This window comes from Xiphophorus couchianus, chromosome 9 (genome assembly GCF_001444195.1).
Source record: "Xiphophorus couchianus chromosome 9, X_couchianus-1.0, whole genome shotgun sequence".
NCBI classification, from domain to species: domain Eukaryota; kingdom Metazoa; phylum Chordata; class Actinopteri; order Cyprinodontiformes; family Poeciliidae; genus Xiphophorus; species Xiphophorus couchianus.
In genome coordinates, this window is record NC_040236.1 from 20,094,972 (window position 1) to 20,121,010 (window position 26,039).

At 41.5% G+C, this 26,039-nt stretch overlaps 2 protein-coding genes across 2 annotated transcripts in view; both read left to right on the forward strand.

Moving 5' to 3' along the window:
• The window catches only part of impact (impact RWD domain protein), a 29,075-nt gene extending 18,284 nt beyond the window's left edge, over positions 1–10,791 (forward strand). The window contains exons 10-11 of the mRNA XM_028026954.1: positions 5,646–5,780; positions 9,635–10,791. Of these exons, the coding sequence (XP_027882755.1) occupies positions 5,646–5,780; positions 9,635–9,694 (195 nt within the window). The 3' untranslated portion in view covers positions 9,695–10,791. The remainder of the gene's footprint in view (positions 1–5,645; positions 5,781–9,634) is intronic.
• Positions 10,792–14,233: 3,442 nt separating this feature from the next.
• LOC114150520 (histamine H3 receptor) lies at positions 14,234–25,827 on the forward strand. The gene is made up of 3 exons (XM_028026953.1): positions 14,234–16,028; positions 16,463–16,629; positions 19,077–25,827. Exons 1-3 carry the CDS (start codon positions 15,791–15,793, stop codon positions 19,935–19,937), a joined length of 1,266 nt encoding a protein of 421 aa, XP_027882754.1. The 5' UTR covers positions 14,234–15,790; the 3' UTR covers positions 19,938–25,827.
• Positions 25,828–26,039: the final 212 nt, after the last annotated feature.

Below are 26,039 nucleotides of genomic sequence, written 5' to 3' on the forward strand. Positions count from 1 at the left end.
ATGTGTAATAGTCATTGGGTTAAAATAGTTATATAATGCTCAACAGAGCAATTATCTGATTTAAAAATATAAATCAGTTACATACAGCCCATAGCAGCAATTAGTTCTAAAGGCCAGTTCTCAGTCCTGATCTGTTTCAACTGAGGATAGATAGAACTACAATGATGCGTATTTGTGGTCCTAACCAGCAGCCAATAGCCTCTTGAGTTCCGTTGCTATGGTAAATAATGGTCTCAGCAGGGTGTGAGCTCTGAGCTCTGAGCTCTCAAACACACAATTGTGTGTTTGAGCAAACACGTTTTACTGAAAAACAGCATTGGAAACAAATCCTTCCTGTTCGGGAACCGTAATACATATTCGAAAAGCGTTTGGAGCGTATGAGAGGGCAATGTGTCTTCTGCGATAGTCCCGAGATTCATATCTGTACCTCACTCAGAGCATTTACAGCGATAAGAGAAAGAAATGTTGTGCCCAGATCTGAACAGATGTCGGCTGTCACTCTAATTTGAGGAAAAATGAGAAACTTTGGGTCGCTTAGAGGCAAATTGTGGACAAACCGTAACTGGTATCGACGAGCCGTCTTCACTTTCGAAGAGATCACAGACGTATCTACAAAATGAAATTTGAATGGCATTTCTAGGTGAATTTGTGACGACACAGAAAATCCTCAAAAATAGGGTATTTCTAGGATTTTTCCCATTGACTTATAATGGGGTTTTTTTCGTAGTTTTTTGCGAATTATGTCGCCACGTTAAGCCCAAATCCCACCAAAAGTAATAGCAACAATGGCGTGAATTTTCTGCACGTTTTGATACCTCATTTGTAGGTGTGCACCCAGCGGTATGAGCCGCATTAACGGTTACGGAAGAAAAATAAAGAATATTAAAGAGACACTTTGTTGGGAGAATAGTAATAGGTTCCTGCCATTGCTTTGCATGGCAGGCCCCAATGACAGAATTAGATTTAGTTTTTCATTATTTAGCAGCACTACTTCCAGTTGCACTCCAAGTGGAAAATGTCTTGGCCTTATGAGGGGGAGAGGGAGAAGAAGGGGGAAAAAACTGAACACTCCTAGAGTTGATCATATATTTATACAATCGGTTGTTTATAGTTTCTACTATAAGTACTAAGCTCTTTTTTTAAAGATATGATCAAATATTGCCCTGGATCTATTGAACTTCTCCCTGCCTGTGCAGCGTTGACAGAGCAAAGAATCCCTCCTTGTCCTCACTTCTGAAAAACTCAGCCTCACTGACATATTCTTTTCTCCCCATCTACACCTTGAAGTTCACCCCAAAGTATGTGTTGTCATAATATCTTATTATTTTTGACAAGTTTCACCAGGCGTGGCTTTTCTCACCTTGTCTGGTGTCGTTGCCCCTTCCATCCCAGGGTTTGTGAAATAGGGCTGAAAACTTTGAGAGGAGAAGGAAAAGTGGGTACAAGTTCAAGTTTTGAAATTTGATAAATCCCGCATGTTGCTTAAGACTGTCCGGTTTTATTGATTTCCACGTTGGGGGATTTAGTCACGCTGTTTCATTTACGTTTACATTCGTTTTTGCTTATGTCCAAAGGAGGTTTTAATATACAAAGAGCGACAGGAGCATGTTTGACGAGGTGGATTCAGGAGATGTGTGAGAATATCAGCCCTGCTTCTACATTCAGAAGTCAAGTGAAGCCCAATAAAGTCAAACACTCATGTTTTTATAATATCTCATAAATGTAACATTAAACGTCTTTCCTATTAGCAAGGGATAGTCGCAGACTTTTTTTTTGTTTGTTGCAAATTACAAGTGATTTTGCCCTCAGGTCAGCTTTTGTGCTAATCCTTCCAGAGAAATTGAATGAATGCAAATTCAAACACCAACGCAGAGGCATTACGCAAAGTTTCTCTGGCTAGGAACTTTGTTCGCTCCAGTTTGGTCTCCGTTATTAATCTCTTTATTTCTGATATCAAACCGGCGTTTGTCCCTTGGCTGTGCTGTCAGATGGTACCGTGATTCACACACGCACACAAACACGCACTCCCACATCGCACTAAAAACGTCCAATTGTCCTCACACTTTTTGTTTCCCTGTAAAGCTGAATGAAAGCCAGTGTGAGGTTTGTGACAAAACAAAAAAAAAAAGAAAGAAGTTTTCGCCGTAATGGAGGCTCAGCCGTGACTCGGAATGGGTTCTGTCATTCTCATTACCAGCAGGTGCTGCGTGGTGTCAGAGCTCTTCCAGATGAGGCCCGTGACTCTCGTCAGAGTTCAGACTCATTCGGGAGGTGACGGCTGCCGTCTGGGTGGAGGTAGAGGGGGGGGGCTGCATCCTGCTGCAGATAGAAATCCCTGTGAATGAATGGGTCGGTGTCTCATTGCAAAGTCTGCGATTTGCTGCACTGAATTCAGATGAGTCAAGCTGTTCGCCTCCCAAACGCCGAGACATGTTTTAGAGCAGATCCAGCACTCTGAAGTGAGCTCGGAGAACTGTCATGAAAGGATGAACTGAACGTGATGTCACTCTTGTTTGCACGATCCGTTCTCATTGTTTTCCTCCGCAGCTCGTATGTAATCCTGGAAAACGCAGGAAATGAATGATCAACGTCTGCAGGTTGGCGGAGGAGCAGCAGCGCGGCCGTTTTTTTGTTTGTGCGGCGTTTCAGCTCACGTTCGCTGCTCTCTCATGTGCCTCATTATCATACATGAGCTCTGAAAACCAGCTGTACTCCGTCTCCTGCCAAAAACTCAATAAACGACAGGTAGAGTTAGCGGTTAGGCGATAAACACGGTGGAGCGTTTTCGCTGCTAAAGAGCAGAGATTAGAGGTCGGCAGGGAGAGGAGGCCAAGCAAAATGAAGGAATTAGGCCAGAGAGGAAATGCGGATGTTTGGGAGGGAGTTCATGGTGTACGCTTCATGTTAGACTTCATGTTTTGCTTTTTCAGAATCGCAAAATCTGTCTTCATAAAGTTTTAAAGCGGTGGCCTGGTGGTGGCCACTGACACATATTGGGTTGAGAAACAAAACCTGAAGTCATATCGGGGTATGGGAAGTTTTATTATTCTGTTGTGATATTTCCAAAGTGATACACCCAAAAAGAGACATGCATATAAATCAGCTAAAAATTAATCAATCAATCAATCAAATTTTATTTGTATAGCACATTTCAGCAGCAAGGCATTTCAAAGTGCTTTACATCATTACAAACACAGAATCACAATGCAAGATAGAATCAATCATTAAGTCAAGTTACATCCATAAATTTGCAATTGATTACATTTCAAATACAATTCTAAACAGGTGGGTTTTCAGTTGAGATTTAAAAGAAGTCAGTGTTTCAGCTGTTTTACAGTTTTCTGGAAGTTTGTTCCAAATTTGTGGTGCATAGATGCTGAAAGCTGCTTCTCCTCGTTTGGTTCTGGTTCTGGGGATGCAGAGCAGACCAGAACCGGAAGACCTCTCAGGTCTTCCGGTCTAAATGAATACATAACTATACAAAGTGTAGAAGCTCAGTCTCTAATGGCTTAAATGAGAGACTCCTCCACTCAGTTCCTCCAGACTAGCGGCAGCAATTAGCAAACGCCTTCATGGTGGAGCTACGCGTCGGCTGAGCTCATTTTCTGAACCACTTCCCAGTCCAACACATCTGAGAATCGTTGGGAACGGCTTATTGGGCGAACATCGATGTGATAACATACGAGAGACAAAGTGTCTGATAGAGCAGGAGCTTCTTAAAGAGACAGAAGCCCAATTTCAAGGCGTCAAATTGCAAAGTCAAATTTCTGACCAAGTCTCATTTGATATATAGTGTTCTTTATAACCACTGATTGCGCTAAAATGGAAAATATATAATACCGCCCCTTTAAGAGAGAAATGTAAATATTCAGAAGCATACTTTAACTATCAACAAAATAGACGTGCGTTCAACCAGCATCTTTTCTGTCATTAAAATGCAAATTCATTTCATTCTCCTCATTTGTCTTTAGAGTCTCAGTGATTAATATCCTGATCACTTTTGCGCTCAATGCGCAGTTATTGTTGCAACATTACAAAGATTGGCTCTTTTGCCCAAATATGGTCGTTTCTGGTTCCTTGGTGAATAAAAGGTAGAAAAGCTACCGCTAGGGGAATTAATTCATTATAAAACAGCCACTTCCAAATCAGTGCCTGACATATCTGCTCTTCTTTTTTCTTTTTTTTGTATCATTTCTTTACACTCCACAGCTTTTTTCCCCCTAACACTAGCACAAATAAAACCAGGAAATAACAGGGACTTATCTCATCCATATCAGCGTCTGACCTTTCTGCTGTAACAGCCTGATAGTATCAGGTCTTCCAGCCCGTCTTTCACGACACGCTGGGTAATGTTCTACTTGTGGCACTCTCGAGGTGCTGAGGCATTTACTGGAAGAGCTCTCTTCTTTCGGGCTTGTTTTCTCCAACCTCATCGCTCCCTTTCGAGCGCCGCCGCCCGTTTCCTCCTTTAGATTCGTGCCAAGTGAATGTGGACGTGTTCGGCGATGAATAAAGACGGATCTGATTCAGGCGGGCGTGCTTCCAGCCAGATGTGAATGGATCCCCCTCGAGTCGCAGATTGTACTTTTTGTTAGCGTTGCACCTCAGAGAGAAATGTTCCCCCCATTTTTCTTCTTTTTTTTTTGTGGAAAATTTACCTTTTTGTCCCTGAGAAGAGAAATGGTTGCGAACCATTTTGTCCGCAGTGTTTCCTGATGGCGGCATCGTCTTACAGTGGTATAAAACGTGGTACTGATTAAAAAACAAGATGTTCTGAGTCAATTGGTTGCTGAAGATAACGGTGGATCAGATCAACTACAAGAGCAATAGGAAGAATACAATGAAAACTGTGAGCTTTTCGTTTCAAACCAGCTATTGTTGTATTTAATTTTTGCTCAAGGATTATCCGAACTGCATCGCCAGACGTTCCTTGTGCCACAATTAAGCTCAGAGCTGATGAGAAAAGAACTGCTCTCCACTACCAGAGCAAGACCCGAATCCCACAGTTATAAAGTCCAACGACGAAAGGCGAATTTCTGCTCTGAGCAGAAATTGCTCCTGCTCTGAGCAATTTCCTTTTAACCTGCTGGACAGGAAGAAGATTTATTTCAAAACCGTCAAAGTGTTCACTGGAGAACGTCTAGAAAAGCGGTTTGCGTTTCTGCGTTCCCATAGAGATTTGAGAAGTCTCCTGATGCGTCTACAGAGACTTCCTGTCTCTTCATTACTCGAGGAGACGGGTACTTTCCTCAGTTTTTCCAACCGTTGTATTAATAATTTAGTTGATAATTATTGGCTAAAATTATTAATAATTACATAAGCCAGACACCAACTTGAGTTCTGACTCCCAACCATTTTGATGCCCCCCGGTGAGGTTGGTAACATTTTTGGTTCTGACTCGGTGAACAGTTCTCCTCGGACCTTAAGCAGAACTCAGAATCATGACAATATTTAACATTTTCAATCCCGTCAGTCCTGACTGTCAGACCCCCAGCTTTAGATTGGCAGCTGCGACTGAAACATTTCATTCCAATCTATCCACCATAACACATCTGGTGTGAAATATTCAGCTGCCAGGGAGAGGTGACATGACGGTTTATCTGGAATTTGCAGTCACTTCGCCTCTTGTGTTTGTCTCGCTGCAGATTCTGGACGTGCGGGATGTCATGGTGGTCGTGTCTCGGTGGTACGGAGGCATCCTGTTAGGGCCCGACCGCTTCAAGCACATCAACAACTGCGCCAGAAACATCCTGATGGACGAGGGATATGTCGCCTCCGCGGTGAGACACTGGAGGGGGATTTTTGTCAGCGTCTTTATTGCTAATTTTGTTGGATTTAATTTAACTACAACAACCGTAATGAACATGCAGGAGTCTTCATGAATGTTGACGATTGTTGTTGTGAAGTGTTATTTGGTAAATAATGACACTTTTAATGCAAAGTTGACACTTTTAGTGAACTTTAAAAGAACATTTTAGTGCAGCGTTGCATTGAAAGTGTCGTTATTTACCGAAAAATTCAAAGTTGGCCATTTTAATGGGCTTTTAATGCAAGTTTTTGTACAGCTTTGAAATGAAAGTGTCATTATTTACCGAATAACACTTCATGACATCAGTCATAAACATTCATAAATACTCTTTCATGTTCATAACAGGTGTTAGGTCATGCTTTGACAGTGTCACGTCAGTGTTATACACACCGCTTCAAATAAAGTGTTACCCATCATGACACATTGAATATTTGATTTAAATCTTCATAAATATATCTTCATATATATATATATATATATATATATATATAATTTATTGCCACATCTAAGAACTTATTGAGTAATTTGTACTTTATATAGCTTTATAAGGGATTCTTATTTTCATAAATAGGTAAATATATTTTTTACACTTTCCATTTCCACAGCATATAGAATGGCCTTAAACAAATGAGAAAAAGCCCTTCAACAAAGGGAAGAAGTTTGGTGATCTTCATAAGTCAGGAAGTGGCTAATAGTTACTAGGTTACTCTTCCCCTTTTGAATAAAATACATACACTAATTATTACACATTTTCAAAAGAATTGCAATGTGAACACATTTTAGTGGTTGTAGGATTTCTCTTTTGTCTTTGGTTAAAGACCAAAAGCCATTTCTCCCTCTGGTCTGAGACTCACATGTTTGTTTTGGTTGTATTTACCCACAATGCCCTGCGCTTTAGTTCACTTCCTGCTGTTGGAGCGTTCTCTGCATTCGAACCGCACCAGAGTTTACTTATTTATTTTTTTATTTTGAATTTTGAATGATAGAAGTATAAAATAACACACAAATGAACAAGGAATTTCAAAATACACATTTTTTGTACCACAAGAATCCTAACATACTGAAAAAAGAGTAGGAAGAAGTGAGAAACTTATGAACTCCAACCCCATAAACTAATATAATATTTTCAGATGGACCCTCGTTATTAAATCAAATAATCATAATCATAATAACAATAAACATAGTTTAATTAATTTATATATGTCTAGATCTATACAATCATACATCCATACCCACACTCATATGTATTAGACTCGATTTACATTACACATTAGTGCTAACTCTCACCCATATTATATCCTCCTCCTTCTCTAAAAACATGCTCTGTATGAGCTCAGGTAACAGTTTATTTGGTGTCTTAAACATAACTTGAGCAATTTTTAATTCCACCAGATCTTCAAATTTTAGGATTCTAGATTTTAAGTCCACTTCAGTTGAACTGAAGTGGACCAGAGTTTGCTTTTTTTGTTCCGCATCAGAGTTTGATTGCGCGTTCACAGCTCCCCAAACGAACAGCACCAAACTGGGCTGGTGTGAACAGTAGAGGGCAACTAGTCAGATGCTATCAAATCATGTCAATTTGTTCAAAAGCAGTGTTGAGTTTTCTCTCTGCTTCTTACGCCATTTTACCTCAACATTACAGGGTTGAGCGGCAGCTGCGAGTCGGACCATAGCAAGTTCCACACAGCTGCTCTGAAATCCTCTTTCTCGAGAACCTCATTAGCTCCTTTTACAAACGAGTGCTTGGTTTCAGCCAAACGTTTCGTCCCCGTCGGACTTCGGACCCAGACTTTGTGACAACCGATTCACGCTGGCTGGCTCTGCAGGGAGATTTAAACTCACAGGAGATTTATACTAATTGTTCTTCCTAAGTGAAACTCCTACCGGCTCATCAAAAGTCTGAAGCTTTTTGAGGATGTCAGAGGGGCAGCTCAACTATCCTGGTGCATATCTCGACAAAAGACAGCTTCAGCTGTGTAACAATGGCAGAGTTAATGAGGGCCCAATGAGACGGAGACTTTTTTCTCTTTTTTCTCCCTTTTCGCTGTTAACATTTCAGAACACAATGCGAGCTACAACAGATTAATAATAGCTACAGCACTAGTTACAACTTCCCCGCCTGACGCTTCGCTGAGTAGATCTTTTCTGGTGAATGTTTTCATTCATAAAATGGCCGACTAACTAGTAATCAAAAATATGTTCCTCGGCTTTATAAGGCCGTTTGTTCTGTAACAAACCTCTGAGGCCTTTGTAAAGCAGCTGGATTTATGCAGAGACTAAATTACACACAGTTAAATAATAGCTGATTACGTATATTCTGGAAACAATTGTTGCGAGGGATACCAAGCACAAAACACCTTTCAAGGTTTTATTTGCAAAACATTTTTTATAAACGATGAAGTGTTTTAATTCCACTACATTCTGAGCTGCTTCATGTGGCTGTACGTTGACAAAAATGGGGGAAAATGTGATATTTGTATTGCCGAGATGATGAATCTCACTATAATGACAAAGGCGGAACATCGTGGTATCCAGCTTGAGGTCCGTTTGGATGTATTTTGCTCCTTTTCGCGCGCCTGGTCATTAATTAACGACACATCACAATTCGATGGTGGCAAAAAGGGGGGAAATGTTCCCTCGATTATTTAAGAGGTCGCAAATTATCATGAGGGAAATGTGATTGTCTCGAACGAGTTTCATTCCAGTGTTTTCGGTCGGTGTGGAGAGCCGCGGCCCCCCTTCCTAATGGCTGCGCGGATTGCGACGGCAAAGCCACTTCTCTGGGGATAATTCGTGTTATTTTTAGTCTGCGGACATTTTTGATACGCTTGCGATTCAAACGGCTTGCCCACACAAAGAGGAGACGTGAAATAGCGAAACACAAGGCAGCTAATGCTCCTGTCAGAATACAAACATGTGTTGTTTTCTTTTTGTTTGTTTTTGACCCAGTGGCGAGCCCGACGTCCCCAGAGTGAGGGGATTTTTCACTGTGGGCCAGCGTTGTCGCAGAGATCCAATTAGGAACAGGGTGAGACTGATAAAAATTATTTAAGAAATTGGCTAGCCAAGAATCTTGGCAATGAATTTATTCAAGAAAAGAAACAGAACACATAATTAACCCTGACGCTGCAGCCGTTTTCATTTCCAAGGCGATGCTACTGATTGAAATCTTATTAACAGCATCTTTTCTTACTCCCCCTCTTGTCGAAGAGCTCTGCCAAAGTTGATGCCGAAATTGGATGAAATCTCCTGGCACTTGAACTGGGAACTAGGAAGTAAAAAAAAAAAAAAAAAATCCTTAGAGAAAACAAGCCGGACGGCCATTTTTACACCTGAAGAGCAAAAGATTTCTGCCAGTTATGTTGCAGGATATGAGTCACTTTATAAACGGTTAGCCAAAACTCAGAGGAAAACCTGCGTTAAATCGCCAAATCACCTTTGTATGCATGACTGTTCAGGAATTGGACATTTTTTGGGAAACATTCGTCTCCCTGCCGTATGCGACGGAGCCGTGGCGGCCTACAACCCGGGAGGCGTCGCGGGCAAGGCGGGGGATGTTTGATAAGAGTACTTAGGAATGCAATGTTTAGTTTGATGCAATTATTAGAATACATTAGAGCAGTGTGGTGCACGTCAATCACCTCATTGTAATTTGCACATTTGCACACGCAGCGGGAGTTTGGGCTAGAGAGACTGTCACGAGCCACAAAGCGGCACTCAAATATTTTGCGAGAGGAAAAAGCTCTGGCACAGTTAAATGGAGCACCAAGGCAAAAATAATCATTACTCGGCTCGTTCTCTAATTCCGTCCTCTTTGTTTCACAGGATGAGGCCTGCAAGTCGGGAGCAAAGACCAAGAGGCCGAAAAGCAAGAAGACGAAGTGAAATTCAGAGGAAACAGATTCGGTTTGCTTCTTAAATAAACGAGAAGCCTCCCGTTTAGGTGACTTCGTCAGGAAGTTGAATTCGGTTACTTATCTCTTTAATTGTCATTTCTTCTTTCTAAATAATTTACTAAAAGTGCCTAGCGAAAAATATTTAAAGCATAACCAACCTCCAGATTAACTTTTATTTTTGCTGAAGAAGTGTCTAAATTTGCAATTTAGGGTTCCATCTTCTTGTTTCTTTGTCCACTTACTTCCTCCTCCTTCTCCAGATCTGGCCGTTTCTATTGGCTCCACCCACTTTTGTGGAATTTGTCATAACTTGCCACGGTTGTGCTTTCACGGCGGGGAAAAGTTACACTTTAAATACGTCCGAGTTGTTCCCATTAAAACCACAAACTTCAGTGATTTTGACTGGAGATTTATATTTCAGTCCGACACAATGTGGTGCATGGTCCCCTTAGCGCCTCTCGTCTGCTTTCAGCAGAAAAGCATCCAAACAGCATGATACTGCCAACACCGTGTTTCACCGGTTGTTAAGAGGGATGTAGGGTATTTTCTGCCACCTTCTTGATTTTGCTTTGTCCTGTACCAAGTCAGGCCAGTGCATATCGGGCAATAAAAGGTTCTTTTATATTTTCACCAGAGGAGACTCTTCTTAAGTTCTGCCTTACTGTACTGTATGTATTTACACTGATATTTTTTGGAAGCCTCAAAGGAAACATATTCTATCAAGAACAAGCTTATGTTGGTTCTTTATATGGTTCTGATTTTTGCTGAGGCTAAATTCGGTAATTTTACACATTATTTAAGGGCTTCGGGGTAAAAGATGATTAATACAAACTCACTCCACACTTTTCAGATTTTCAACCCCACACATGGCAGTTATGCACTACTTCATTTTGGTTTTTTCAATACCCCTACAAAAAAAAAGAGAACCCTGAAGTTTCTGGTTTCAACATGTAACAAAAACAAATCCCACTTCTCTACGTTGCTGAATCCTCTGAGTCTGAAATATGTGTTTGTTGACCCATAAGAAGTCTTCGATGAGGTGTTTACAGCTGGGCTTATTTAATTAAAAAGAAACCGTGACGTCAACAGACTGCGGGGTTTTTGTTGAGAGGAAAAAAAAAAGAAGAAAGACTTTTTCTCCAAAAGTTCAACTTCAGAGTTCGTCTTCCATCTAAATCGGAAGCCGAACTAAAATTTCACGCGCAGTTTGTCCAGAGTTTCACAGAAATGTGCCGATACACATCAGTGCTCAACAAAATGAAGCATCACCCCCACAGATGCCCTATCCCTCTCTCACTCTCACACACACACACACACCCACACTCACATTATTCATATGCCCAATTTCCCCATCCGCATCTGACATCCGCATGAAGCCTGTTAAATATTCAACTTTTCCCAGCTCCCCGTCCTCTCGGAGCGTTTACTTCGCTCCGACTCCTCTGGGGGTTTCTCCTCAGCCTCCTCAGGTCTCCATGTTGGTGACACTCCAGGTCACCGCCTTGCATGTTAAGGCGACTTCTCCCTAAGTCACCTCAGGAGTTTGGCGGATAGGCTCTCCGTCAGCTGTCGCCACGGAAACATTCGCCGTTGTATGATATAAGTTCTGAAACCCGGGGAGATAAAAGAGGCACGCGTTGCAGACTGACATTTCATTTAAATGATAACACACAGACACACACGAGACATGCTGGATTTCTGCACATTTCAGCGATTAGGAGTAATCACAACTAATTCACTTAGCGGAGATTTCTATATCTCTGACAAGCTGTCATCACGCTGAACCCAATCATCTCAACCCATAATCATTTTTTTCTTTTTTGGGGGGGGAACTTGTAGTGATCTCATATTCATATTGAAGATTGGGGAGAATAATTAACTGTCTGAGGGTTACACATTTCACCCGTACACTTCCTGCTGCTGATTGAGGTGATGCTTATTGGAAGAACTGTGACATCTTGGAAGACAGATTGGAGATTTTTTTTTTTTTGTGCTCTAATGTGTATGTACTGTAGATATGTACAATACAAGCATGTTTCCAGTTAAAAAAATCACAAGTATGGAAGCTCAAAGCACCCAATGTTTACAAAAGTGTTGTAAAAACCAATAAATGCACTGCCTGGTCCACAAAAAAACCCAAAAAACAACAAAGTCACCACCTGGATTCAACTAAGCAAAATGAATGGTTTTAATGATTTGGTTTTTAACGAAGGGTCAAATCATCGGCTCCCATCAGGCAGGGGAAACGTCTAAGGAGAAAGTACTAAAACTGAGCTAAGAACTGACCGACTCATTAAAAACTACAAAGAAAGAGGAGAATATCACCATCTGCAAGGGAGGAAACTCGATCAGAGCAAAATCGCGATTGGTCTTGGCCGGCGACGACTTGAAACATGTCGTGAAGTAAAATCGAAGTTAAACAACAGTGGCTGTGTTTTAATAGAGAAAGTGAGAGTATTTCCACATGAATGTGGATGTGGAATATGAAGGGTATAAAGAATAGACATTTTTAATCCATCTGGAGCGATGGAAGAAGGTCATGTGATGTACTGACCCTCCTTTCTTCCCGTTACAGTTTTTCTGCATTGCTTCACTAGGATAGGATTGTCTTCATGACTGGGCTGAGTTGACTTTTTCTTGTAGAGTGTCTTGAGACGACGTGTCGTGATTTTGGTGGCATATAAATATATACAGCCTGGGCCATGGTGGCTCAGGACGTAGAGGTTTGTACTCAATCAGTATGAAAATGAACATGCCGCATTAGTTCAATGATCTTATGATTAGGTCAGAGCGTTACAGATGACAGGGCAGCGGATTTCACTCTGTTCTTCCGTTTGAATCAGAAGAGAAAACGCCTGCGGTCATCACTTCTTTACTCTAATTGGGTTTGACAGGTGAGGATGATGCAATCAAGAAAAAGAAAGAAAGAAAGAAACACTAGAAAGTTCAAAGATTTCCACCTGATAGACGTTTGATTGCAGGTCCAGACACCAGAACAAAGTTTGCTTAGACTTGAAACCTTTCGGACCTCCACCTGATGTGAAGGAGTGGCAAACAAGCCACAAATTTCCAAGAAAAGCATAAATGGATAGACTGCCATTTGGCAGGAAGAACAGGGATTAGTCCAGAAAAAAACAAAACAAAACCAGACCGGATGCTACGCTGATTCCACTGTTATGGCAACGGAGAAGAATTCAGAGACCATTCGTGTGGGTTTGCTTTGGGTTGCTGCCTAAAAACGCTGTAAAAACCTTGTAATTGTAAATCCTCAGCAACTTTGTCTGTTGATTGAGGAGTCGTTTAGAGATGAACATGATGGGACACAAAGCGAGCCAGTAAGGATTACAACACTAACATTCCTGGTGAACTCCCCACAACCTGATTCTACTGAGAACCGGTGGGGCAGCATTAAGGAAAATTGACTGTTTTGATGTTTGCATCGCATTATAATGTTATTCCCTCATCAAAAACATACTTGGATATTAGAGAAATCCTTAAATCTCCCATGGCAACCTTCCAGCTGTGCAAAACGCCTGGGTGGGCCTAGCCCCGCCTTCGACTTTCCGAGCTTCTGTGCTTTCGCCTCACAGAGCAGCTCTTCCCCTGCGAGTTCCTTTACTCAACTCCTTCAGACTAGCGGCAGCAGCAATTAGGAAGCGCCTGATGGAGCTGCTGAGCTCATTACATGAGCTGCTTCTCAGTGCAACGCTGGTAAAAACATTGGTAGAAGGTTTATATAGGAGCCATGCTGTGGTGACTTCCTGAAGGCGGAGTTTGAGAAAGAGCAGGAGTTTTTATAGAGAGGCATTAAATTATAAAGTAAAATTTATTGTAAGTCATATTTGATAACATGTAGCATTTTTGTAACATCTGAAGGTAACATAGTTACTTGATTGTGCATGGAAAACACGATACTGCCCCTTTGAAAAGAAAGCTGTCAGATTAACAATCCAATCATCGTGATTTCATCAAAGCGTTGACTCAACAATCTCCATCCGTCAGAATTTGGCCCAGAAGCTGATATCAACATGATGTACCAAGGCTAACTACAAAAGTCCAACATGTGAATATTAATGCTTCACACGAACTCGATGTCACTTTGTAAATAGGGGATTTTTTTTATTATTATTATTATTATTTCTAAAACATATATTACTGAGCTCCAGTAACCACAGAAGAAAGATAAATAAATAAGTCTAACACAGTTTACGAAAAACAAACTTTCTGTCAACGTTTGACCATTTGGAGTGTTTTCCTCTGGAGGATCTTCTCGCTCCCTTTCATTTCACTTTGTCATGTGCTGTGACAGTTGCCACCTGCCTGTCGAGCACTTTGCGTCAGACACAGCCACTTTGTCATCGCTGAGCCACAATGCTTCTGCTGTCTGACATTCTGAGGGGAGGTGGTTGGTTTTTTTCTTCTCTTTTTGTCGTCTTTGCCTCCTTGTGAGTAATTGGTAAATTTGTGATTTTCTTCATTCACAGATTGCTTTCTGCACAATGTAACACAGAGTTCAGATAACGTGGGATGCCTGGATCCACCTGTGGCGTTTGAGAGCACATAAAACATTCCTCTGGTTGCGTGTGGACGGCCTTTTAATAATTATTTTTCTTCGAATGCCTTTAGCTAAATAAATGTTTCGCGCCTTTTTAGAGAGAATTCAATCCAAAGTTGACGGTTGCTGCAGCTCCATAAAGTTTGCGAACCTCCTGTGGGTGTTTCGTTTCATCACATAGATTACATATCCAGGTTTTGTATTTTGTGATCCACGTCTACAGATGTACTTCCTGTTTCGCGTAAGTGTCCGTGACCCTTGAGCTGGTTTTATGCGACAATAAAAACAAAGCTGCGCACAACCGTGACGATGTCGCGTTTGTTTGGTGAAACGTTGTAATCAGAATCTGAAAAGTGCGGCGTGCTTTTGACGCCAGTGCTGTGCAGAACCGCACTGGTACGTCTCGACTAACGTTAGCAGGAACCAGTCGGGGCTGATTAAAAGAACCAGAAGACACTGACGTTCAAGACTTTCCATAGATTCTGAGATTAAGACCTGGACTTTAGCTAGGCCATTCTGACACATGCATGTGCCTTGATCTGATCCATTCGACTGCATCTCTGGCTTTATGCTTCATGTTGTTTTACCTCTGGGAGAATAAACCTTCACCCCGAGCTGAACTCCCTTTGATTTCTAAAAAGAGTGATATAAATTTGAGCTACTAAATAGTTTTGTTAAGGATTTTTCAGTTCAGTAACTAAATACAGAGATATTAAAGGCTGACTTATCTACAGTGAGTTAAGATTTTAATAAAGGATTCTGCAGTTAAAAAGTTTAAAATTGGTTATCTTTAAAAACCATACAGTTTATTTGTCTATGAATTACCAATTGTATCAAAATGCTTGAATGTTTATTTGATGTGGTTCAGGGAAACCTGAAAGAACAAGTGTACTTTAATTGCTTGGAGAGCTGTTCATTAAGGTAAGGTGAAAAACACCGGAAATTGCTTCGCCTTCAAAATAAAAGCGCAACATTTCTCACACCATTTCTATCCAAATGAAAGTATCTCGGTCTTTTTTTTTCTTTTTTTTAATCAATAAAATAAAACAATAGTCCTGTGTGAGGGAAATTAAAAAGCTTTCCACTTGATTATGGTATCTTTGGACGTCTGTTTAACACTGGTAGTACAGTGGGAGCTTTATTCAGACGCTATGAGCGGATACTGCTTTCACTAGACGATGGACTTGACACTCGTGACAAAATCAGCTGTGCGCGCCGTGGTACCCGCACATCCAGCAGCACATCCCGTTGATAACTGGGAGTCGACGAGGGAGAGAGAACACCAAGGCGTTATAATCATAACGCAACTGGAAAAGGAAAAAGAAGAAAATCTTCCAGGGAAAGGGGGAGTTTTGTATTCCACAGAGGGGGGAAAAATGGGACATTTGGGGAATTCATCCAGTCTCCGGTCTCCAGTCATCTCCACATTAAAGTGGAGCGGAACTCTCGGACGCGCTGCCGGACCTCTGCTGCGCCTCGGCGCGCTCCGCGAAGCATCAACCCCACAATGAGAGCAGCGCGGCTCTAACTATGGGCGCGCACATCCTGGAGTCCAACTCCAGCGCCAACCTGACGCCCGCGGTGTCCGAGGCTGGGATCGTGCTGCCGGGCTACCTGGTGGTGATCTTCTCGGTCCTCATGGTGACTCTGGTGATCGTGGTGGTGGCCGGGAACGCGCTGGTCATCATGGCTTTTATCGTGGATAAAACCCTGAGGAATCAGAGCAACTACTTCTTTCTGAACCTCGCCATCTCCGATTTTCTCGTGGGTAAGTTGGCACTCTTGGGAGCCTGTCTCTATTTTCTAATGTGCTCATATTTTCTCCTCGCGAGTGCTTATTACGCACGATCCGACACGTATTCTTACACATAAATTGGAATGTTTTCTCTTCTAAATGTGTCCTTTGTCATTGTTCACGGGCATTTTTACGCACCGAGGAGCATAATTGTATTTTTTTTTTTATTACAGTAGTTGGTCGCTCACGTTCCTTTCTGTAGGTCACTACTTCAGCTGAGGGTCATTAACAAATTTGCTGGGGAGAAACTGTCCGAAATCTACACCTAATCTTTTTAAACTGCCACATGTAAAAACGGCTGGCATCCAGACTGTGCAGAGGTGGGAATGTTAATGATTTGGAGGCGTTGAATCATCATGCGGTATATCTTTTGTATGTGTGTGTGTGTGTGTGTGTGTGTTTTCCAGGTGCTTTCTGCATCCCAGTGTACATCCCCTACAACCTGACTGGCAGGTGGATGCTGGGGAAGGGGCTCTGCAAAGTCTGGCTGGTCATGGACTACCTGCTCTGCTCCGCCTCTGTCTTCAACATTGTCCTCATTAGTTATGACCGCTTCCTGTCAGTCACCAGGGCAGTAAGTACAGCCGTGAAGATGCTCATTACGACACACTCACGCACCTCAGAGTCACATTCAGTTCAAAGAAGGTGTCATTTCCCTCCCAAAGGGAGATTTTGGTGCAAGATGTCACTGATTTCCCCAGTTTCCTTCAACGTTTTTTATATTTTTTATTTCCTATATGAGTTCATGTCTCCACATGTTTCTTCACACGTTGACTCTGTAATTAAAAAATGTATCTGTCTTTTGATTATTCCGATCAATGATTACTCCAGCAAATCATTTGGCTTCCAGTTGAGTTTTAGCAACAAAGTCATTTCTGCCTGCAGTGAAGATGGTTGTACTGTAGTTTCAAAACTGCAATATTTCCCATGATTCCAGTTACTAGATTCAATGTCTTTTTGAATAGAAAACAAGCATGACCACATGGATTTTGGCAATTAAACCATCATCACATTTGTATCGACTGCAGCTCAGCGAAGCCCAAAGTTATAAATTATAATAGGATAATGTGGGCCATTAATGATCTTCCTGTGGGAAACACATCCTGCAAATGGAAAATGTTGTTTCCGGTCAGAATAACTCCTGAATAGAAACTAAAGCATGTAAGATTCCACAAAGATCTGCTGGTTTAAAAGACTTAATATTTGTAGCTTTTTGCTCTGCTGTTCATTTTTTAATCTAATAAAACCAGGAACCTTCTGCTCTCAGTACGAGTTTAACCAGGAAGGTCATTAGTGACACACCGCCTCCAGCCTCTGCTGCATGTGTAAACTATCATCAATTTCCCTTTAAATAATCAGCCAATGCAAAGATGATAGGGGCTTAAGGGCTCATCTAAATCAAGTTTGCTTAAACCACTCTGATTTCTATATATATGTATATATATATTAGAGTTGTTTAAAGACAATTCACATTATAAGACACCAAGAGAGTTATTCATCCAGGGTGGGATTATTAAATGCTCCTCAATAATTTAACAGACAGCCTATATATATATATATATATATATATATATATATATATATATATATATATATATATATGTATAAATCTCTTAAATCAGCCCCTTTAAGTGGTAAATAATTTTTTAAAGCTCTAGTAACTGATCAAAGAGGCAAAGTGAAAAACAAAAACCACAGAAAGCTAAATTCCCTTTCCTGGAGCCTCGACTCTGGGGTTAAACTCAGGCAGCTGTCGATGTATTGAAACCTGCTGACTATGAAACGACACGGCTCACGTTTCTGAGACGTCGCTGTGATTTCAGAGCCGCTGGTTCGCTGCTGGTGGATCACAGGCAGAGTTTGGTTACTGAGGTGATGTCACAGTTATGTAATGAAGGAGTCAGGAAGTATTTCGGTGATCGTACAGTGGGTGTAGAATCAGGTTGGAGAGGAAGCAGCAGGGAGGGCTTGTGGAAGTCAGTTTCATGGATGGTGGAAACACGATTCATCTGGGAATAAAACCATTAAAACCCACATTGAGGGCTTGTTCTTCCTGCTTAGCAATTCTTAGCAATTTCCTCTAAAAAAACCCCCTGAGTCTTGGTAAGGTCAGTTGAATTGCTATCAATGAACAGAGCGGTCTTTTTGATTTTTTTTCCCATGTATTTGGAGCTACTATAATAAATTTACTCTCTCACAATCTTTTCTTTTCCGTTCGACCAAACTATCCACTGTGCTCGCAGACAAATCATTTAATTTCGCAACGCAGCGTCTCGAGTTAGCCGTTTCGATCTCGTGTTGACTGGCGGCTCTCAAAAGGCCGTGATGAAATCTCATCTCTTCAGTGTTCACTTCGAATCTGCGTGGAGCGTTGTCTCTCTTCATTTACCGCTGAAGTGTCTCTGCTTTTGTAGTGAACAGCTCAAGATCCAGGCCAGCTCCAATTAGGGGCCAATCTCGAAGAGGCGCCATGTCGTTATCAGTTTTTCTTTTCTCCTCAACTTGGTCTTTAGCCACGTCAACAGCAGCAGCAACATCCCCAGCTGTTGCAATGTACTGAAGCAGTCTGATTTGAAACAAATAATAAAGAAAGAACAGGAGAACAAAAAGACTTGAAGAATAGTGAATAGAGGAACCCTTCTGAATGATGGTGAGGAGGTGAAGCTAAATGAGAGAGGAAGAGCGAGGGGAAACCAGATGTCTCTTTCACAGCCATGTTGCATCAATGAATGTGGCTCTCAGCCCAACATTCCCCTGCTCTGTTTGGCTTCAGTGACACACCGTGGAGTAAGTGCGTCATGAGTGGGTTTTATTTACAGCATCTCTCCTTTGCGCTACCGGAGCAACATTAAGGGCTTCATCCTGAAGAAAAAAACAGAGTTTTTTGTTGTTTTGTCGCTGTTGCCGCCGAAGCAGCTGTGCCTGATTGTTAGTCACAGAAACACATGTATTATGGAGCAGAGTTTGTGTTGTGAGGGCATCACTGGTAAATCACACACTGTGCCTCTCCTCTCCTTGCAGGTTAAATACAGAGCGCAGAGGAACATCACCCGCCAGGCGGTGCTGAAGATGGTGGCGGTCTGGCTGCTGGCGTTCCTCCTTTACGGCCCCGCGATCATCTTCTGGGAGGCCATCGTGGGCCAGAGCGTAGTCCCGGCCCACGAGTGCTACGCAGAGTTTTATTTCACTTGGTACTTCCTGCTCAGCGCTTCGACCTTCGAGTTCTTCACACCGTTCGTGTCGGTGGCCTTCTTCAACCTCAGCATCTACCTTAACATCCACCGGAGGAACAAGAGCGGGAACGGCGGTGCCGAGGACGAGGTGAAGCCGCAGAGGAAGTGCAAGAAGCACAGAGACGGCGCGGGGGCCTGGTCCGTGTTTTTCGTCAAGACCCGGAAGGTGACCTCCAGCGAGCCTGCTGCTATCTCGGCGGTCATAGAGGACGATGACATTCTGTCGCCCTCCTCCAGCGGCTGCCCTGACACCAGTCAGATTTTTGTGCAGAGGGAGAAGTTCTCTCCTCACCGGAAAAACTCCAGGCTGTTTCAGCACACGGCTTCCTGCATGGCGCCGGGCCGGAGAGCTCCCGGATCCCGCCTTTCCCGAGACAAAAAGATCGCCAAGTCGCTGGCTATCATCGTCTGTATTTTTGGGATATGCTGGGCTCCGTACACTCTGCTCATGATCATCCGCGCTGCCTGTGGCGGCGAATGTGTGGCGCACTACTGGTATGAGATCACGTTCTGGCTCCTGTGGCTGAACTCGGCCATCAATCCGTTCCTGTACCCTTTGTGCCACAGCAGCTTCCGAAGAGCTTTCTCAAAGATACTGTGTCCTAAGAGGCAGTCGGTGCAGCCTCAAATCGAGGTTCAGTCTTGCTAGATGAACTCAGCTGCACAGCCATATTTGAAGAATGCAGTTAGTGTTTGATGGTCATATGCTGTAAACACTCATACAATGTTCTTCCACAAAAAAAAGGTTTCAAACCAAGAAGGCGTGTTTGCATTTAAAGGGATAGTTTGGTTCTTACCCTTAAATAGGCAGGTGTCGTATCTGTTGGTGGGTGACATGGACTTAAACTTTTATCACGATATTTTGTGATACTATTGCGATAATGATGCAAGGTATTACAGGGCACTGCGTAGCTGTGACTGCAAGACACATCAATTGTATTTCCACAATGCAAACGCTGCTTTTGAAAAACCATTTTTAATGCGCTTCTTTAGGATACCAGTCACTAAACTTCACACAACTGCTTAATTTTTTCACATTTATTGACATTTGTTGACACTCTCTCATCAGACAAACAGTATAGAAAATAGTGAAATTAACAATCTGACAATAGAGACAGCTTGGGTTTTTTACTTAAGCATCATTAATTGGAATTTGTCATGACGACAAATCAAAATGCTTATAAATAATTTATCATGGTGAAAGACAAACGATGCGCTAAATGCACACCTCTTGTCATATTGTGAAGAAATCCTAAAAGTAATGAACGGCTAACAGCTAATCTGACCCGCTTGCTATTTCAGCTGTAGTTACCAATTTAAAACAACTCAAACCAAAAATAACATTTCTACAGGATACAGCACGAGATTAGTTGATATTGCACGTGTATATTTTTTCAGGAGACCGTTGGTTGCTGTTTAATTAGCTGAACATGTTCTATGTAATTACACTAAAGCTACATTAGCATAAACTGCTGGCTGTTTCCCTGTCCGTTTGCTTTTTTCTCTGCCGAGGGGAAAGTAACGTTTTGGATTATCTGTCTGGCTGTTTTGTGCAACTACTGTATATCACAACAGTCTCAACTTTATGTAAGTGTCCGGAGTAACAACGACATTGCCTATAGCTAGGAAAACAGCACCGAACCTAAGGTTGATATCGGCTAGTACCGTGTTGTATCCCACGGACAAGAGTTGATTTTAGTTTGAGCTCTTTTAACTCATCCAGAACCAACTGAGCTGTGTTGTTACTTGTAACAGTTTCCTTTCCTGTGATAGAAAAATGTCAAATTGCAACAACTTTGTCGAGAACTGGATTCTTCATCGCAAAGGAAGGTTATTAGTTAGTAAAGCGCGACTGCTTTATTGCTATTATTTTTGTCTTTCCTTCCCGAACTGCCTCAAATTTTTTATGATAAATCTTTGTTCAATAGGGAAAGAAACTGCTGTGAACAACAACCTCGCTGCATTTCAAGGCACCCAAGCTATCCCTTTAAGCGAGAATTGCCAAGACACATTTGACAGCAATACGACGATGCAGAACAGTCTGGAACATGTTTATAACGCCGGAGTAGTGGAGTGGGGTCCCACTGAATCTGCATCAGTAGGTATAATTTCTCTTGATGAGAGTGCCCTCAAGAGCCAGTGTCACATCTTTTATTTAAGCGCTGCAAAACGTTGGTTTCAAAATGTATGTAAACCTTCAGTGTAACCAGATCGAGATGGATTAATGTGGTTTGGGCTTCGGGAACGTAATGTGCTAAAAAGCTGTGAGGTGATGATTTATGTAGCCAGGTAGTCGGTGATTACCATCATTTAGTCCAGGTTATTACATTAGGCCTCCTGTACAGCACATAAAAATGATAAATTGGTGTCTGTCTGAATAGAAGCAACCAGAAAGGCTTAGACGTCGTCTTTTTTTTTCTTTTAAGACGGAAAACCTGTCATTTGTGTCAGGCTAATAAGAAATAAGGACATAAGGGTTTTTTAATGATTTACAACTCTGGCTGCACACGCCGTCCTTTTTCCTTTACCTTCTCGAATCCATAGACGAGAAATCTCTAGCATATGCCTTCAAAAAGCCAATTCAAGCTTTTCATCGTGCAGCAATAGAATTACTAATGCTCAAGTCCTCAAACATCAAAGCACAAGAGGAACCGACTGCTGGCTGTCTTTTCTATCGCTCGTCTTACATTGCCTACACTACGTTTATATTTAAATGAAGCTGTTGTTGATGTCAACAATGTCACAATGAAATGGAAAAACAAGATTAAACCCTTTGTTCACTCAGACCTGTTCAAGACAAACCTTTGCCTCGTCGCATAGAGTGAGACCTAAATGTCAGATACTGCTAATATCGTGGAGACTCGTGTCTGGGGACTGCGGGATGTTTTGCTCTGATATAGAGCGTGTGGCTCTCTGGACCCAATAGACGGTGACTCATCTTGAAGTTTTGTCTGTTTTGCTGAGTAATAAGGAATCCTTTGTGTGCGATCTGTTGGTTTTTCTCTAAATCTGGTCAGAAGTTAACAGACAATCATCATGGTTGTAAATATCATCTTCGTTTTGAGCTTTTAGTGATTGATATGAACAGTTTTTGCTTTAAGGTTGGAATGAAGACACAACTTCAAACATTTCTTGAGAACAAGTGGTATTTAATCCACACAGATGAGTCTGTGTTTGTTTTGACTCCAGCCAGATTGAGGGTCTAGGTAATCTTTATAAAAATGCCAACATGTTTCCTTTGAAGCAGTACCAACGTTTTGAAGCATCCTGCAGGCCATTAGGGCACTCCTTCATGTCAATGTATGGGCAGAGTCCCAACTCGAATCAACTAGAGAATCTGTAGACGACGCTACAGATTAGGGTGATGGCAAGGAGGTCTTTCAACCTCAGAGACTTGGAGCTCATCACCAAAGATAAATGGTCAAATTACCAACAGAAACATCCGTAAAGCTGCCCGGCAGCTGTCAACTAAAATTTTCACATCACATTTTTAAATTACGCAATAAAATTGGATTTTCTATCGTTTTGTGTTTTTAGAAATGTCTGTCATTCCCCATCACAGACATCTTGAATGAAAAATATATATTTATTTTTTTTATCCAGCATGTCCAAGGGTATTCACATTCACTCTTGGTACTATTTGATCAAATATCCCTTAGCATCCACATGCCTTTTGGTTTCCATCAACAAACTGTTTATGGCTCTAGCTGGATATTTGAGTGCCGTTTCCAGCGGTATTAATAGAGTTTTTACAAGTTTTGCCATGCCTGGCTTTTATTTCCTTCAGATTTCTAACAAAGCTGAGGTCAGGGCTTGATGTTTCCTGTTTTAGCCATTCCTAAACTCATTTTGACGTAGGTTTGGGATCATTGTCCTACTGAAACAACCAGACTGAGTCAACGTTTCTACGGTCTCGTCTTGATAACTGCGAAATAATTTCCCTGCTGGGATGAATAAAGTAATTCTATTCTATTCTATTGATGTCAAACAGGATTTAAAGATAAAGATGAAAAATGTTTTTGTCTTTCTCCTTAGTCCAGCCACTTTCTGTAACCACTGTGGGCAAAATAGTCCCACAGCATGAGGCCGGCATTGTGCATGACGGTACCGTATTCTTCAATTTGAAAGAATCGCATTGAGTTTTGCAGACATTCACTTTCCCCCTCTCCCTGGAGGCCTAGTAGCTCATTCTCAGTCTTTGTCTGGTCATAAAACTTTTCTCTAGAAGCTCAGTTCTATCAACTCTCTTTGGAGCAGGGGTTTATTTTCTGGTCAGCATATTCTCTCACTCCATGGCAACATAAAGGTTGTTTCACTTCTGCTGCCTTTCCTCTGTTTGCAGATTATGACAAACTTGAGCTTTTGTGGTGCTCCACATTTTCTGGATAATTTATTTTATTATTTTATTTTTTTTACCATTTATTTTATCTGACAGTGACATTTTGTACAATATTTGTTAAAACCTGATCACATTTAGGTCTTCCAACATACCAATAATCCCAAACAAACAATCGGGTTTTACAACAGTTAAAGTGGGCTGACATTTAGCTTTTGAATGGGCCTTTTTAATATCACGTACTCTATTGAAAAAACAACTTGTTGAAATGAACTACTAATCCAGATTATTTCCATGCTAAATTTGGCAAGAAATTTAAGAAAATATGCAATTTATTGATTGTTCTTTGCTGTGGTAATACCTATTGGGAACAAATGCTATCCTGTTAGAAAGTATTTTTTTTATTATTATTTGGATGGTGCCACGCTTCAATGAAAATGCATTTGTGGGCTGAGTGAAAGAACAATCCAATCCTGTCTGCTTATGCCAAACAGATTATTCTGTTACTAACCCTATTTTAGAAGACAGCGTTTGCTCCGTTGGTAAGACGATGTCTGCCAATAGTTCCTGAGTCTCATCTCGATGCGGTTTTGCACTGCGATTTCCTCCAGTGATAACAAACCTTGTTTTTCACCCACACCGTCGCACCGCTGCCTCCACCAGCAGCTGTTTGGCTTCGGAAGAGAGGATTTGGACACAATCGACTCTGCTGCTCAACATAAAAAGGCATTCTCTTACAAATCTGTAACACCATTTCCGATTTTCAAGCTCTATTCCCAAATCTGTGTTGTTTCAATAGAGAAATAATCAACCAAATTAAAATTCCCTCACCTTTTGTGCTTAAGTTAAATAATTAAACCTGCATTTATACAGTCTTTCTCAGTTTATGACAGCGTAGAGATTTTAGTCTTCACCATGTGCCATGTCTGTTCCTGTTTATAAATATCATTGAAGTTGTTTGGTGGGGAATCATTTCATTCTGGAAATGAAAATGCTTTATGCATCCTTGAGAGAGCAAAATTAATGTGAAACATTCATATTATAGAGGAGTGAATGGAGAATTTTGACCCTGAATATCCAATTCACTAAAGACCATCTGGCTCAAATTTGATGCACCACCATTTGTTCAAAAGGCTTCATATTTTAGATAACTCGTATTTAAAACGTACTGTCTGTCTTCAGCCTTTATCGGACCTCCCGATTGAGTTGCTTCTCTTCTCTGGACTTTTTATTTATTATGCAACAACGTCAGGGTTGACATTCTTCATATCCATACCAACTCAGTTAAGCCGAAATGTTAAAATAACCAGTTTACAGGAAAGATTTGAAGCCACATGTTTTATATTTTTGTTCAAAAGCTACGCTGGATCTTTAAAGCTGAATTTTAATTTTAATTTCGTTTAGGTATGATGCTCAAGTTCAGAAGTAAATTTGGTTCTCTTACAAGAAGATAAACAAATCAAACGAGTTCCAGCGAATAAAGTCGTCTCTCATGCAATATGACGTCCATTTTATTTTCTCATTCTGATTTCCTATTTTTGAAATGCATTTCTTTGACAGCCTGTCACTTTAAGAAAGAAATTTCTACCCACATTTGGCAGAGATACACACATCCACATCTGTCACACACCAAACCAGTCAAAACGTCATGCTGCTGATCTTCATAGAGCTCAATGTTTTCCATGGCATTTAAAAAAAGCAACACATTTTTCGCTTTCACATTTATTTCCTAAAAATATTTGAGGGGCAAGCACATCCCCACACGGCGACGTGACAGCGGCGACGTGACAGCGGCGACTCACAACCACCCAGCAGGACAGCAGTGAAAAATCACACAAATTGGTGAGAAGTGGCTGAAGGAACATTCGGCACCTAAACCCCACAGATAGGATCTCGATGGGGTCAGATGCCACTCGTGTGATGAAGGCCCAGTTCCCAAAACAACAAAAAAAAAAATCCCTGACCTAAAACTCCCAGAGACCAGAGGAAATAACGTTCATGTTGCAGTGCCAGACACTCCAGGACGCCCCGCATGTTTTCTGTCCATACCTTAACGAGTCTCGACTGTTTATGGGAGAGCCACTAAATATTATGTGAGTGGCCAGAAAGGCATCCAAGTTTCTCCGTGTTTGTAGCACCAAAAAAATACTGATCTGAATTTGGATTTAGGAGTTGCATCTGTAGAGATAGGCTGGAAAAAAAAAAAACATTTGCACTGATACTGGCTAGATTTGGAGCCCAGCATGTGGTGAAGGAAGTATTTTGAAATGCTCTTGAAATATTGAGACAGATTACAAAATCGGATATAACGATGTCAGGAGGGCACTTAAAACGCCAGAAAACTCAGCATGGGTTGTCACGAAGCATGAATATTCATGCTGCCTTGGTTACTTTCTCTACAAAACAACAGAGAGA